The 16,792-nt window shown below is 44.3% G+C and overlaps 1 protein-coding gene across 1 annotated transcript; it reads right to left on the bottom strand.

The window, feature by feature from the left end:
• Positions 1-15,311: 15,311 nt before the first annotated feature.
• CCDC184 (coiled-coil domain containing 184) lies at positions 15,312-16,749 on the bottom strand. The gene has a single exon (XM_047865249.1). The coding sequence runs from the start codon at positions 16,261-16,263 to the stop codon at positions 15,676-15,678; it is 588 nt and encodes a 195-aa protein (XP_047721205.1). The 5' UTR covers positions 16,264-16,749; the 3' UTR covers positions 15,312-15,675.
• Positions 16,750-16,792: the final 43 nt, after the last annotated feature.

Here is a 16,792-nt window from a genome sequence, read left to right as displayed (position 1 = left end):
TTGGGATGAGCACTGGGTGTTGTATGGAAACCAATTTGTCAATAAATTTCAGAAAAAAAAAAAAAAAAAAAAAAAGTTTGGGGCCCCTGAGTGCCTCAGTCGGACTGAAGTTTGGACTTCAGTTCAAGTCATCATCTCCGCGTTCATGAGTTCGAGCCCCGCATCGGGCTCTGTGCTGACAGCTCAGAGCCTGGAGCCTGCTTCGGATTCTGTGTCTCCCTCTCCCTCTGCCCCTCCCTGGTTCATGCTGTCTCTCTCTGTCTCTCAAAAATAAATAAGTGTAAAAAAAAAAAAAAAAAGTCTGGAAGTTGGGACACAGAAATGAGCCTTGTTTCCTCCACTTGACGCTGTTTTTCCTTCTTCCCATCATACTCAAGAAGTAGGAAGGAAGGAGCTTTTCTTTTACTTCCTCCTTTTACTTCGACCATCAAGCAGCACACTTCTTGGCTGCACTGTCATAGGCCAAAGCAGAATTTTCTCTTCACTACAGAACTCTGTGAACTCTAGGCTCCCACTTTGAAAAGGCAGAGAATGAAGTATTTGGAAAACTCAAAATAATAGCCTGGCTTGTAATGTTACGTTATTGTTTAAATCTATTTTTCAGATCAGAGGCAGGATCTTCATCCTCCTCCCCTTTCATTCCCTTTTATAGCAAATCCCAGTATTTCTCTCAGCCAAATGGATGGACATCTCAGCCACACAAAGGCAAGGGCAAAATGCTCAGAAAGGGATGCAAACAATATATTAAATCATTTTCAAAATGCTTCAAATATACAGGTACATCCATAAGAACCAGAAAAAATAGGCAAACATGGAAATAGTTGTGTTAAGGAGGTGGAATTATAGATGATTTTTCCCCTCCAGATTTTCCTATTTTTATCTAATAAAAGAAAGTCACTTTTAAAAAAAAAAAAAAAAAAAAAAAAAAAAAAAAAGATGAAACCTGTCTAAAATTGTCAAGCAGAAAGGGAAAGGATAGGGCCTTCGTGGTCACCATGGAGAACAAAAGAAGTGCTTATTCTTCCCCCTAGGATCTCAGCTTCTTCTCCAAGTTTGAGAATTCCTGTCTCAAAGAGGCTTTAAGAGAAACAAACAAAAAATAAGAAAGGAAAAGAACAGGGTGCTTTTTGCAAAGTTTCCAAGAAATTTCTTGGCTTTACTATTTGCCCAACACTGTTGTACGCTGACATTGTAACAAGACACAGTTCTGGTTTTTAAGCTCAAAGTTTAATAGGGCAATATAATATAATATATTAATGGTAATATAAAGAACAAACGTTATAAGGGGCCTATACAAAGTATGTTGGGAGGGCAGATAATAACAGCAGCTCACATTTATCAAGCACTTATGTTCTAACAGCCCTACATTTGATCTTCACAATACCCTGGAAGTACATTACCTCCATTTTAAGAGGCAAAACTGGGGCTCATAGAGGTTAATTTGTTCAAAATCACACATTTCAAATGGCATTCACATTTAGCCTAAGGATGTAACTGAATAACTGTCCCAAAGAATGGAGCAGGCTTTATACTGAGGAGATGGTATTAGAACTAAGCCTTAAAGAATAAGCAGTGAATTGTAAAGTGGGGTGGGGTGGGGCGGGGAGGCTAGAAGCTGGGGTTGAGTAACTCCAGGTATAACGAACTGCCTGATTCCTTGTTGAAATGCTTTCAACGTGGAAGGTGGAGGGTGAGTATGGCCAGGAATGTTGTAAAATCGGGATGAGCGACCTAAACTGTCTTCTCAAGGGCGAGCACTTTCTCATTCAAGGACCCGGGCTCTGGGAGGTTGGGGTACCAACGGACCTTGCAGGGGCAGGGGCACGGAGGCAGCGCTCCAACGCCAGAGAAGCCGACGCCTTGGTGGTGTCTCCTGCTTCAGCCTCTGCCCCGGTTCCTGAGCCCGGGAGGCACACGAAAAGCCCCCAGCGACTGCGAAAACGCACGTAAATGCAACAACCAGAAATCACTCCGAAATGACCGTCTCGTCCCAGCCCCCTCACTATCCGTATGCAAAACCACTTGTCGCGGGAGGATGCACGACAAGCCTCTAAGGTTACCACAGTTCAGCCCAGGCCCTGAAAACGTGGGGAGGGAACCCAGGAATTCTAGCTCTGGTTCCAGCTCTTCCCGCCTTCAGGATCCCTCCTAAAACCGACGCCATGTTTCCCAATCTAGCATGCCCAAACTACCCATGAGGCTTTGGGCCCTGACCCGATTGCGGAGGGTAAAGAAGATGGGCGTGGTCAGCACTAAACAAACAAACAAAACAAACCTGCGGCCAATCACCCTTCCCCAACTTCTCGGATCACCGTTATGGCAGCCAATGAGCGTCTTCTTGGCCGCGCTGGGGCGGGATTGCGCTAACCTGAAGACCTCCCGGGAACACGAGCTATTCTGGGAGACTAGGCAGCAGCCGCGCCCCGCGGTAGCTGCGTCTCTGGGGTTTGGAATACCCTCCCAGCTGAGTGGAAATGCTGAAATGCCGCTCCCCTTTGGTGGAGGATGGGATGCTCTGGGATGGGATGGGATGGGATGGGATGGGGGCGGAGCAAGGCTGGAGGCTGGGCTGAGCATAGATCTTTGCCTATCACGTCGAGTCCTCCTACCTCCTAGCCTAGTCCACCGATCTGTAGCTTCGATATTTTCAGGTGATAGTGAATAATTGTTGGGCTCCTCCTCCCTTCTAGACAACGCCGGTGTCTTCGGAACTTCTTTACCTCCCTTTGCAGTTACTCCAGGAAGCCTTCCTTGACTCCTTCCCCTTTCTGGATTCATTGGACTTTATTTGGGTTCCCTTCATAACCAACGCATTTTCCTAACACTGTACTCTTACTTCTTTACTTCTCTGTCTTCCCCACTGATATATGATTCATTTATGCGTCCTTAGCATAGTACCTGGAGGTGTTGTAGCGCTATTTTCTCAACGTAGCAGAATCCTGATGTTTTAAACCAAAATAGCAAAACTCTTCTAGTAGGAGTGGAGAGGGAGTGTCCAGAGCCTTGAACCCCCCAAGGAAGCCCCTGAGGCATTCATCATTAGTGACTTAAGCTAAATATTCACTTTAATATCTAGAAATATGGCTTACCCAGGACATGAAAATTAAACATGTCTAGATCCTCTATAGGGAACTCTTAAAGTCTTATCTTTTTGGACTTCCAATTTGATTGCACGTTTGTTTTTATTTTCTAGCCTACAGGCCTAGATATCTCTTTGCCTCTGCAGATCAATTCCTGGCCGTCTTTACCCAGCTCTGGGCTTGGGAGGCTGACCTGCATGGAACCAGGTCAACAGATCCCCTGACCCCTGGCTTTCTATTGGGTTCAGCCAATGAGTAGTATAGGCAGAAGATTAGAGGGAAGTAGGAATGTGAGGTTAGGCTATTTAATCCTCTGGCTCTTTCCCTGTGGCATTGTGGCAAGCTCACTTGAGTCCCTTTAGGTAAGATCTCAGCTCTTGTCATTGTAGCCTTCTCTACCTAGTTATCTGTTTCTAAGTGGTGGAACTGCATCTCCCATTACCTCTTCAGGCTTAGCCCCTCTAATACCAGATTTGGGGTACTGTAGCTCCTTTGCAATTTCCCTACAACCTACCCACACCGTTATAAATAAACCTTTATGAAATTCCCCAAACTATCCTAATTTGAATATGCCATCTGGTTTCTGGAGATACCTAATATAAGACCATTCTCTTTTACAGAGGTAATGAAATCAGTTTTTTTCAAATGGAAACATTTTGGAGGCTGTATGATGTAGTACAAAGAGAATGGGCTTTGAAGTTAGAGAAAGCTGAGTTTTATGTCATTCAATTATTCATTTGTTTGGCAAATATTCCACAGTCCTATTGGCCATGGGAGATACTTTAGAGGGTGCTATGGCACTCAGCCCATTCTCCAAGAACCTTCTTCTTCTCCCACTGAGGTGAGCCCTGGCAGTCAAGTTAGTACTATGGAACACCACACCTCATTATCACCACAATCAGTGCAGCAAAGCTAGATTGATTAAGTCCTCTTTCCTAGGAATTTGGAATTGGTATGCAGCAGATATACCCACTTTGGGTCTGGAACAGGCAGATACTCAGATATGGAGCCATTGTCTTCTTCCACGTATGTGAAGAAGCAAAGAAAATTGGCAGGTAGGGAGAATAGATTGAAGTCGGAGGACAGAGAGAAGCAAAGATAGAAAACCATACCTTCAGAGAAAGAGCCTGAGATAATGGTTGCCCTGGTTTCGTCAACCTTGGAGGGCCAATTGCATTTTTGCTCTTGGGTTTTGGAGATAACCTGGCGTCTTTATAATAAACTTTTTTCCCTCAAAATTATTATAGATAGGTTTACATTTCTTGCAACCAAAAAAGTTCTAAGATATCTACCTCATGTGGTTATGGGGATTAAATGAGATGAGGTATTTCAAACATCTAAAATCAGTGTCTCCAAAAATGTATATAGCACCCCATGTGTTCTGAGCATCAAAGGTATCAATTCTTTGTATTTCTTTTTTGGAATAACAAGCCTATTTTGCTGTCAGTATTTTTACAAGTTTTTCCTCATTTCGGCTTTTTCTTCTCTAAGTGCTATTCTGTTCATGGTTTAGTGCTGATAAATTTGTGTTTGTGTTTTCCTGTGTTTTGTTTTGAAGTTTTTGTTCCTTGAAGGATTGACTTCATCATACTCCTCAGTTCATGATACGCCATCATTGTGCCTGCAAGGAAAAACCCTCTTGTTTTATGTCTTTATTTCTTTATTCCATCTTTACATTCTATCTCCACTCCCATTCTTCCCCAACAATAGGCAATTTTCTGATGTGTTTAGTGTGTATATTTCTGTTTAAATGTGTTCTTAGAAAATAGTTATTATTTGGTAGGCATGTATTTTTAAATGTATTCCAAAGCTACTGAGTTATAGGTCTCATTCTGTGTCTTACATTTTTCACTAAGCACTGTTTTTCATCTCCATCCATCTTGCCATATGCTAACATTTAATCTGTTCTTTCACACTGATGCCATGGTGTGCATTTGCCATGTTGTACTTCTCCACTACTCCAGTGATGAACACCCACATTGCCCCCAGCTCCACTTCACTACAAATAACTCTGCAAATAACTCTGCAATGAACATCCTCTTATTAGCCCCCTTCTGAACTTGTAAAGAATTTGTTTTATGTTACTTAAGAGAGAGATTACAGGGTTATAGGGTATGAATCTATTTAATGTGTCCAAGTAATGCCAGCTTGCTTTCCAGAAGTGGTGAAACCAATCTTGTAGCAGATTTCCACATCCCTGACATCTGTAACTCTCTAGATTTCTAATTTTTGCTGGTGTGATAGGTATAACCTAATATATTATTGTTGGTTCAATGTGCTTTTGATTATTGATGGTTTTGATCAAATTTCTATATGCATATTAGCTTTTTCCTATTTTTTAAATTGCCTATTGATATCTTTTGCACCTTTTTTTTTTCTATCTGGTTGCTGTTCATTTGTAGGAGAACCATATCTATTCTAAGGCTATTATATCCTTGTCAGTTTTATTTATTTATTTTTAATTTTTTTTTTCAACGTTTTTTCTTTATTTTTGGGACAGAGAGAGACAGAGCATGAACGGGGGAGGGGCAGAGAGAGAGGGAGACACAGAATCGGAAACAGGCTCCAGGCTCCGGGCTGTCAGCCCAGAGCCCGATGGGGCTCGAACCCACGGACCGCGAGATCGCGACCTGGCTGAAGTCGGACGCTTAACCGACTGCGCCACCCAGGCGCCCCATATCCTTGTCAGTTTTAGACAAAGCAAATAGTTTCTTATTCTGCCATCTACCTATTAGCTTTGTCCATGTTGGCCTTTGTAGAACACAAATCTTTATTTTGTAATCAAATCCCCCAGTTTTTTTGCCTTATACTTTGTGCATTTGAAAGTATTGAAATATATGGACTACTCTCTTAGTTATGCTTACTCTCTGCCTGACATCTCTAAATCTGAGTTCATTGGCAAGGTCCCTGTGATCATTCATTCCAGTCTTCTTCATTGGACTCCAAAGCAATTGTACTGACTAAATTTTATTCTTAAGAGAACGCCATCTTCTTTGAGCGTTTTCCCCGTATAGAGTTGCAGGCTATAAAAATCATACCTTCTAGTTACTTGAAGTCAGGCTTCCAGTAGCCCTGGACTACCTCTTACCTTATTTCCTTGGCTATCAGAAGAACCAAAATGCAATAGTTACTTTCAATATTTTCCTCACCCTCATTTCACCAATCAATTCGATCTTTGTGGGTCAGAATCTGACCCAGAATCATCTTTCCTCTGCCATCTTCTTCCTTCTGAAGGATTCTATTACATTAAATCAACTTCCCCTCACTTCTGGAACTTCTTTGTGCCAGTTTCATAATTTGTTCCTGGGATCTATAATCCAGTTCATCTGTTTTGGTGGAATCTAGCACATTTTTACAATAATATTGCTTCTTTTCCTCTCCTTTACCTTCACCTAAATAATTCATTTCCTGTTTCCACTCTCAAGGATATAAAATCCCATATGACTGTCTTCATGATGTAAAGTGCTACTCTTTTACCATTTTCTTTGTTTTTTATTGTATTCCTCCGCTTACTTTCTTATGTCTCTTTCCTTCTTCCATTCCCTACACTTTTTCTTCCTCTTTTCCTTTCTGAATTTTATAAATGCTAAGAGCAGGGGCTGACTTTCTGTAGATCACAGCAAAGAAGCTGCTTATGTTCCCACATATATGTGGTGTGTATCACATGACTGCCAATTCCTTTCCAGCTGCACATCAGATCCCAATTGTTTATTTGGAACAATGTACCGCACCTTTTCTCACTGCCGTGTCCCAGACATGAGTCCTACCCTACCAAGTTTCTTTATATCTGTGAGAATTTATTTTTCTCATTGTACGAAATCTCAAGTTCTATTTGTATATTACCTGTACTTTGTGCACGGGTGTAGAGGCCATAAGTATTTTTCCCCAACCTCTTTCTACTTACTTTTTCCAGAGAAGTATGAGATGCCAGCTCAGCTACTGCTTTTCTTCCAATGTTGTACTTGATGTCCTCTGTACGATAAATTTTTGTGGGTTTTCTCAGCATTTCTTTACTTTTGTCCTCTCCATTTTACCTTGTTTCCCCCACCCCTTGGCCCCCATCACACACATACACACCATTTCCATTTTAAAATTGAGGTACCCTTAATTCAGTTGACAACGCTCAAAGAAAACAGATTTTCCCTTCAATATTCTGTGAAGTACTCTCTCCCAATTCGAGAGCACACCATTCCCTTATCATTAGACTATGAGAAACTTAAGGGCAGAGACCATGACTTCTTAGAGTCTGCCCCAGTGCCTACCACCTTCTATGATACATAGTAGGCAGTTGGTAAATACTTGTTGGCAAATTGACTCAGTCATGGTTTCCTTCTTGGGTGTCTTTTTCCTTCATGCTTATAAGAATTATTCACCTGCTCTAAAGGAATGTTGACTTGCCCTTTTTATTATTGAAGCTGAACCACCAGTTCGTATATTATAACTACTAATAGCAGAGATGGGGCACGTGGGTGGCTCAGTCAGTTGAGAATCCTACTTCAGCTTAGGTCATGATCTTGTGGTTCATGGGTTAGAGCCTGCTTCAGATTCTTTGTTTCCATCTCTCTCTGTCCCTCCCCCCCTCAAAAAACAAATAAACATTAAAAAAGAACTACTTGTAGCAGAGAAATGTGCAGTACCATTTAATGGGTTAAAAAAACAACACTGATCTATATAATTTAGACAGAGTTCTGGTTCTGATATTGTCATTAACTATGCAACCTTGGGTATGTCATATCATCTATTTCTTTAGTTATATGCAATGGCATCATATATTCACTGCAGGAGACTACACTTTTTTATAAAGTGCTTGGAGTAGAATAAGGTAAATTTCTCTCATCCAGGCACTAAATGGGAGAGAAACTATTTTTCTCAAAATAAGAGAAAGAATTTGCTTGTTACTCTGGAGCAGGCAGGAGGAAGAGGAGAGTAAAGGAAGGATAGGGTAGAGGAACCTGTGAAAGGCATAAACTCCTCAATGGGAACTCTCCTTGTGATCACTTCTCCCTCATCTTTTTTTATTCAAGTCTACAGTAAAAATTTTTCAGTGCCTAGTAAGGTTATATTTGTTATTGAAACCAGTGAAAGGGCTGTTTTATGTGTCCCAGAGCTGACAAGAAGTCAAACTGAGGCAGCTTGCGTGGACTCAGGATTGTGGATGCAGAAAGAAGCAAAAGGAAAATAAACCATAAGATGCTACAGGCATGTATGGAATCCTGTGGAATTCCCAGATTTTGGCATTTGAATTTGGACCAAATTTAATCAGATCTCTAAGGGACATAGCAGCCTCTTCAGACATCTGAGTTATACATAAAATGGTTATATTGGGGTGCCTGGGTGGCTCAGTCAGTTGATCATCCAACCCTTGATTTTGGCTCAGGTCATGATCCCAGCGTCATGGGAATGAGCCCCACGTTGGGCTCCATGCTAAGCATGGACTTAAGACTCTCTCTTTCTCTCTCTCTCACCCTCTCTCTCCCTCCACCCCTCTCCCCTGCTCATGTTTGTGCTCTCTCTCTTTCTCTAAAATAAAATAAAAATAACACATAAATAAATAAAATGGCTATATGATCATCACTAAGATTTCTTTCAGCAGTAACACTTTTGAAGATTCTAAGAGATGGGGACATATTTTTTTATTACCAGTTCTAAAATTCTGTATTTTTTTTAATTCTATATTTAAGGCTCAAACATTTATTTCTGATTATAAGGAAGTTCCCATGCTACTGATTTCATCAATTCCAAATATACTTCCCACTCCCCCATTTTAACACTTCTGAAATGGGATGTGTCTCATAATCAGTAATCAGTGTCAGCTTACAATTACTGTTGGCCAAGCAGCAGTCATGACATTGTTGTCATTGCCTACACATGCCTGGGCCTAGTTGTTATTCTAGGTGGTATGACTGGAAATCTACAACCCCTTGATGTTTCAGTTAAATGACTATTCAAGGACCATTTGAAGGAATATTAGTTCTGGTTGTTGTCTGAAAATATTCCTTGAACACTTTCTGGCAAGATCAAAAAGTTCCAGCTTTAAAACTTGCAGAATAGATTTTTTTGGCCTGGAATAAATTGCCAGAAACAATAGGGAAGCTCTCTTTTTAAGAAATGCTGCTTCGCTAACACTCAAAATGACCCAGAGAATATAATGTTTGGAAAAATAACAGACATCAACAACCTTGAGTCAAAAGTGATTCAGAAGTGTCAGACTCAATATGAAGAAATTATAAGAATACCATAATGACTTTAAATTATATTTGTGTGCTTTGGAGTGATAAAAAAAAAAACCTGTCTCTTTCTAAATAAGTCTTTCTAAATAAACTTTTTAAACAGAATAAAATTTTTAAATAAAATTGATAAAGCATAGTGAAAGTTTAATTGGAAGTGGTTTTTTTCTTTCTTAATGGCACCTAAAATAATTATGTGTCACAATTGATGCCTTAAAGTCAATAACATATGGTAAATACTTAAGAGAATATAAAAATTAGAAAGAAGTTCCAGCCCTCAAGATATTCATAGTCTGGAAGGGGGAATAACAAGCACATAAATAACAGAAGTGAGTAAATAAACAATAGAAGTAAGGAAAATATAATAATTATCCCCAAAAGAAGTACCAACAAAAAGATTTGGATATTCATGAGGTGCCTGGGTGGCTCAGTCAGTTAAGCTTCTGACTTCAACTCAGGTCATGATCGCACGGTTTGTGGGTTCAAGCCCTGAGTCCAGCTCTGTTCTGACAGCTTGGAGCCTGGAGCCTGCTTGGGATTCTGTGTCTCCCTCTCTCTCTGCTCCCCTGCTCATGCTCTGTCTGCCTCTCTCTCTCAAAAAAAAAAAAAATAATAAACATTTTTAAAAGTTTAAAATAAAAGATTTAGATATTTAAAGGAGGAAGAGATCACATTAGGAAAGACTCCATGAAGGAAGTAGCATTTGAGAAGGACCTCAAAGAACTGGTAGGATTCCAACTGGCAGAGACAGAATGGAGCAGGAAGAGTAAAGAGAATGAGCAAAGAATCAGATGTGGGAAAGTGGGAATTTCTGGGGAATGGCAAATAACTTATTTTGACTACAGGGTTTGTTTAACCTTTCCGTTTTATAGGTCTCTTTAAGAATTGGACGAAAGCAATGAATTGAATTCCTAGAAATAAAAGCACAAATTAATAATCAAAAAGTTTTACATACCCCTTCTGGGGACTTAACCATTTGCAGGTAGCATAAGAGAGAGAAGAGGGAAAAGCAGCCTTCCCAGACCCCATGAGAAGCTGGTACAGGTGACCAAGGCTGCAGAAATCCCTTTTCTAGAGGAGAGATTTGCATCTGACTGCACTTGGGAAGAATGACTAAGAGAAATGGAGTCAAGGGCCAGGAGGGACTCGTCCAGTCTACTCATCCAAAGATTAAAAGAACTGGGATACCCTTGGGAATCATTTCTAGCTGACTGGATGATACAGACTTCCAAAGATGGAATGATGGCTAGAAAGCGTACCTGGGAAATAAATGTATGGGTTAAAAAAAAGTATGCCAGGGCCTTATCCAAGGGGACCTTGACTCCCTACAACCACTGGATTTTATACTTAATTCAAGAAGTAATAGGGACATGATGTAGATTTCTGAGGAGGATAAATGTTCAGAGCTGTGGTTTAGGAAGACTTACCTTCAGGATTATAGGTATGTGAGAGGCCAGGGGAGACCAGTTAGGAGTTTATTGCAGTTGGTTTTTATATTGTTCAAATACATTCTATTTATTCAGCTTCCCCTGCCACCCACTATTTGGCAAAGAGCCAGGCCTTTAGTAAGCATTTGGTAGGGCTTGCTGAATTGAAAGCCATAAATTCAGAGGGTCTCCTTGTAATGTCCCTATTCCTCGCCAGGTGGCACCATGACAGCATTATTTACAGAGCCGACTTCCTTCCACAAGCACAGTGCTTCCAAGCAGAGAGGCTGTGCTTCTGTGAGGGAATTTACCTTCTGGGGACAATCTAGAAGTTGGGGGGAAGTGGTAGTTGGGATAAAAGATTCAAGAATACTCCTTTTGTACTTCTATATAATTGCTTACTGTCACAGAGTATTTTGGCTGAATTTCTATCCCTAGGCATGTACCTGTGGAAAGGTGCCTAGGAAAACCTGCCTTTGCAAAGATGCAGTTTTCTGTCTTGCGAGAAGTATAAAATTGAGTATATTGGGGAAAGAACTGTTTCTTAGTTCTGGGAAAACTTCTAAGTGAGCCATTTCATTACACATATCAAGCAGAGACCATAGTCTGTGGTAACACATAAAAATGCATATTTATGTTGGAGGCCATTTTGCATCTCTTATAAAAATAAGTATTGGAGTGCCTCGGTGGCTCAGTCAATTAAGCATCCAAGTTGATTTCAGCTCAGGTCATGATCTCCCAGTTCGTGGGATCGAGTCCAGCATCAGGTTTTGCACTGACAGTGCAGAGCCTGCTTGGGATTCCCTCTCTCCCTCTCTCTCTGCCCCTCCTCCGCTCACATGTCCATGCTCTCTCGTGCTTGCTCTCTCTTAAAACAAATCAACACTTAAAAATAACAATAATTATTATTATTTCTCTAGAACAGAGTTTAGTTGTACCAGGCTCAAGTTGTACCTTATTTCTATGAAATCGTAGGTCTTTTCATTTTGAGATTAAGAACTAACTCTGAGAGGTTTCCCTTAGAAATCAATATCCGCAGCAACAGAGTTATGGTGAGTTACATGCAGTGCCATGTTAGGCCCCAACATAAAGTGCAGCACAAAGCTTTGGGGGGACAGGGTGCATCTCCTCACCTTTACACATCAGCAGTGCTCTGGCAAACTCCCAAGTATGAGAAGACTTGGAAATAATGGGAGACAGGATTCTTAGCACATTTTAATGTGTGTTGATATAATTTGAACTTGTTGCATAGGTGGTGAATAATCAGATTTATGTGAAGATTTCAATTCAAAGTAGGAAATACTCTGGAGGTCCCAGGAGGCAAAGGTGCAATACAGTACCAGTTCGGCAGGGTGATTTCTTCTTTGGTATTTTTCAAGTTAAAAAGCCTCATTATTCTTTAGCTCAGTGATTCTTTTTTACTTAATTCTTACCTTTAAGAATTACATTGAAACAACAGATCTCTCTAAGGAATATTGATACTTACAGAATTTTGCATTCAATTTCAAGAAGCTGTGTCCCGGCGAAGTTCAACAGGGACCCTGTCCATGAGTCCCAGGTTAGGAATCTCACCTGAAACTCACTCATCAGGAGCATCCCAAAGGAGAAATGCAAGAGGAGGATAGGGACTAGGGAGAAATAAGATGATGGGGGAACAACTGTGCTAACCGCCCCCCCCCCCCAGGAGATGCTGGTGCAGGTGACTTTAAAAAGCTGAAGGACTGTTTTTTTCTGGGGAGATTTTAATCTGGACTTGGGAGGAATAGCTGGAGAACTTTTAGGAGGCCCAGGGCTAAAGGACTTATGACACGTTTAGGACAGTGGGCATAGGAAGGAGAACTGAAATGGAGCCAAACGGTAAAGAGCTCAACCAGACCTATAGAGCCTAATGGGCTAAACTGCTTGTGATTCCTGTCAGACTCTGCAGAATCTGAGCCACAGGACACAGGAAAGAGACACAAGAATGAAGCCATGTCGGGGAATACCCGGGAGCATTGGCTCCTTCCTCTCAAGAAGCAGGTTCAGAAGGCCATCTTCTCAGTGCCATCATTATGTTATCGTCCACTAGACTCTGATGAGAGCCACTAACCAAAACTTGAACTTCCATTTCTTATTCTGAGAAGATGACAAGAGACCAAACCTAATGCTATTTCCTTTTCAGGACTCTGAGACTCTTGACTGGGGAAATAAGGGGCCTGAAGATCTAAATAACAGAGCAATTAACACAGCAGTTCCAATTTAGGGTTCTTTAAGTCAGAAGACCTGGGTTTAAGTCCTCGTTCTTTAAAGCCAGCTAAGCTAAGCCAAGCACTAGCTGTGTGACCTTGAGAAAGTCTTGGCGTCTGTTTCTGAAACTGTTAAGTGAGACTAAAAATAGTGCTTACTTCTTGTTGGAGATAAAAGTGAACAGTGTCTGGCACACTGTGAATGCTCAGTAAGTGACAGATGTTATTGTGATTGGTGTTGAATGCTGGAACTATAACAGGAAACTATCTCCCAGCCTTTGGGGATAGTTCCCCACAAATATGCTTCAGCTACCCTCTCTAGGGCCCCAGCACACATTCCCCAACCACTGAACAACCCACAGCTTCCTCTGGTTATCCTATGTATACAGGGCTGGCCCCGAAAATCTTTTTGGCCTGTAACTGCGTGACATTTATGATGAGGCCCATATCACCTCGGGAATCTCATCATACGCCTTTATTTGATTCTCCTGAAAGTTAAAGAGTTCATTAGACAGGGAAGGATTATATAAAAAGAGAGCTTCTAGCACCTTCTCAAGGTAGTTTTGTTTTCCCAGAGGAGCCAGTCACTACCATCCCCATCCCAAGAAAACTATAAAAAAACTAACATTTGCACAAGAATTTCTACAGGTCTAACAACTTCTTGTCCCCATTTTACACATGCAGAAATTAAGTCTCAAGCAGTAAACCAAGTCTCAAACAGTCATTCAGTGTTGGAACTGAGATTCAAACCCAGATCTGTGATTCAAGTGCTCTTTCAACCTCTCCACAGCAACCAGTAGCAAGAACACACACACACACACACACACACACACACACCATGCACACCACACACACACACACACACAGAGCATTCCAACTCATTCTTCTCCCAAATTTGTTTGGGACAGCCTTGGGAAATTCCATTGCCCAAGGGAGCAGACAATAGCTGATGTCAGTCTAAGCTCCACAGGGAATACCTTACCAGCGGTCTCCACTAGAGGCCTGAGGCAGTTATTTGTGGTTTCTTTTGTGATGTGTCACTCTACTCCCAGAGATCCCGGGCAATCCCTCCCAAACAATACCCACAATACCCCATCCCTAACCCTCCCATGGAACAGGTGTCATGCCTGCCATTCCAGGACTCAGATTCGGAAGTCATCTCCCAGGGACCAGGTGCTTCACTGAAAAGAAGTCACTTGCACACCTGGAGTTCAGCTACTAAAAACTGCTGTTAGTTTGGGAGTCTCAACACATACCCTCTCCTTCTCCCCTGTCCAGCTTGAGTTCAAGGTCCAGGATGGAAGGGAAAGTAGGTTGAGTTGGCAGTGCGTGTCCTGACCAGTGCAGGGTCAGTCAACTCCTTGGAACCGGAGGTAAGGAGAGAGGAGGGAAGGCATGGCGTGTGCAGTCCCAACTAAGCCCTGGTCCATGTAACGGGCCCAGAAGCCCCACCCTGACATCCCCCTAGTACCAGTCAGCAAGGAGGGGAGATGACGCCTCTTTATTAAGGTTAACACCAAGGAAAGCATTGAGAAGGAATACACAGTGGAGGAGAAAGGGCACACAAAGTCACTACTCGAGGAGGTGGAAGGGAGGCACATCAGTTAAGAACCTCAGGACAGCCACATGCTCCATGCCCTGGTTGTGAGGGAAAAGAGGAAAGGAGAGGGGAAAGCGCCATGATAGCCTGGGGCTCACAGAAGGGTCTGAAGCCCCCTGAACCTAACACCAGAGCCACAAGCCCTGCCCCTCAGGGCTCACACACTACTGCACAAGTCGACATACGTAACACACACAAGACATTATGGAGGCAACACCGAGAGGCAGCGGGCAGGGACAAATTGACAGGAAAAGGAACTGAAGTTAAGCAGGTGTAGCCAGGAGAGAGACAGTTTTTGGCTGCAGCCTCCAAGAGTCCCTCAAACGTCCCCTAAATCTGGGCTGCTGCTGAGCACCCCCAAGTCTCTGCCTGTGTACTGGGCTCTTTGTTCTCTAAGCCCCAGTGAGTGGATAAAGCAATCCCAGATGAAGTCAGTGACAAGGCAGGATCCGCTCTGCATGCAAAAATCCTAGAGGTTGAGCTATTATGTCTTCATGCACATTCATAGCCAGCTCCTCCCAGCCCAGGGGCCCTTGGAACCCCATTCACTTAGATTCCTAGGGCTGCAGTTCCCTCCTCAAGCTTCCTTTACCAATCAGCAGCCGCAGAGATCTGTGAGGGGGAGAGGCTTCTGCAGAGCGCTGAATATCTTGGATTTCAGCAGAAGGGTAAATTTTCTGTTGCCAGAACAGAGTACCCCCAATTCCTTAGTTTCTAGGTAAATCGTTAAGAGATTATTTGCCATAGTCCTAGATAAGTCCTTTTTCAGAATAGAAAAAGCAGAATTTTATTTACACAATTCAGGGATTCTCCTGTTGGCCGGGGAGGGGGAATGGGCAGGGTAGGGGGTGGAAGGGAGTCCAGAGATGGGCGCTTCCTCTCCCGGAACCTCACCTTTCCGCAGTTTGCTACGTGTCCCTCGGTTGGGCAGAAGGGATTCTTGACGCTCCCAAAGTCCTTCACCCTATAAATCCTTCCTCGAGGGAGTCTCTCTGCCTGACCCACATGAGCAGCGGTCGGAGTGAAGCATGCTGCACCGCACCGTTCAGTCCCCTCGCGTCATGCACTCGGAAACCCAAAGCCAGCCCGGGAAAGTAGTGCCCCCTCGGAGTCCCCTCACAGAGAGGCCTCGCCCTCCAGCTGCAGCAGGGTAATGTCGGGCAGATCTAGGGGCTCCACAAGTGGCCCGTCCCCCCCAAGGAGACCAGCACAGGGGCTCTCGGGGCGCTCACAGTGACTAGTGGGTGTGGCGGAGCTGGGCATCTCCTTCTCCTCTTCTTCATCGTCGTCCTCGTCCTCGGGATCGCGACCCAGCAAACCGCTGTCCCCGATCCCAGGCGAAGGGGTCTCCGGCTCTTGGCGGGCACCCGGGAAGCTCCCCTTGCCGCCGACCACGCCCAGACCGCCCTGGCGGGGCGCCGTGGTCATAATCTGGCACATGGAGACGATGGCCCGCTGGTTGGCGCACACGTCGTCCGAGAGCACCTGGATGTGCGAGGCCTGCTCGTCCAGGGCCCCCCGCATGGCCCTCACGTCCTCAAACAGGGCCTGCAGCTGGGCCTTCAGGTGCTCCATCAGTTCCTTCATGCCGCCGTTGTACTCCCCGGAGATCACGTCCCCCACGGCCGGCACGGTGGACACCTCCAGAGGTGCCGGCATGTCGCCGCCGTCCTTGGTCATGATCTCCAGCAGACCGTCCTCCATTGAATGGCAGAAGCAGGCGGTGGCGGCTCTGGGTCCGGTCCAGCCCGGCCTCCGGGGTTGGGGGGTGAGGTGGGGGAGAGGGACGGGGAAGGGGGAGAGGTCCCCGGAGGGGCGGGGAGGAACCGAGGGCAGAGGAGGCTCCCGAGAGGGCGGGGAGCCGACGTGAGGAGACGAGTCCCGGGCGGAGGGCGCGGGCAGGATCGGGGGAGGCCGGAAAGAGCCGGCGGGACGAGGACCCGGCGAGAGTCCCGGGCCGGCGACTCTCCGGCTTGCCCCGGGGCGAAAGCGCCCAGACCTGCCTCGCCTCCCGAACTGCGCCCGTGTCAGCGCCGCTCTCCCGGCGCCACGAGCTGCGAGGACCCGCGGGTTCTCTGGGTCACAGAAGCGCTCGCGGAGGGGCCCGGGCGGAGGCCAGCAGCGGGTACCGCTCGGGAATACCCCCGGCCATTAACGGGCAGCGCCCGCGAGTGTGCTTGGAGTGGCAGGGGCGGGTCTCCCGGCCTCGCCGCGGATGCTCCCCTGTTTCCAA

This window comes from Prionailurus viverrinus, chromosome B4 (assembly GCF_022837055.1).
Source record: "Prionailurus viverrinus isolate Anna chromosome B4, UM_Priviv_1.0, whole genome shotgun sequence".
NCBI classification, from domain to species: domain Eukaryota; kingdom Metazoa; phylum Chordata; class Mammalia; order Carnivora; family Felidae; genus Prionailurus; species Prionailurus viverrinus.
The sequence above is the reverse complement of the archived record's forward strand: the minus strand, read 5'-3'. Positions and strand labels throughout refer to the sequence as shown.

Excerpts from the sequence above, each read along its gene's own strand:
- CCDC184 (XM_047865249.1), bottom strand. The coding sequence starts at position 16,263 with ATGGAGGACGGTCTGCTGGAGATCATGACCAAGGACGGCGGCGACATG.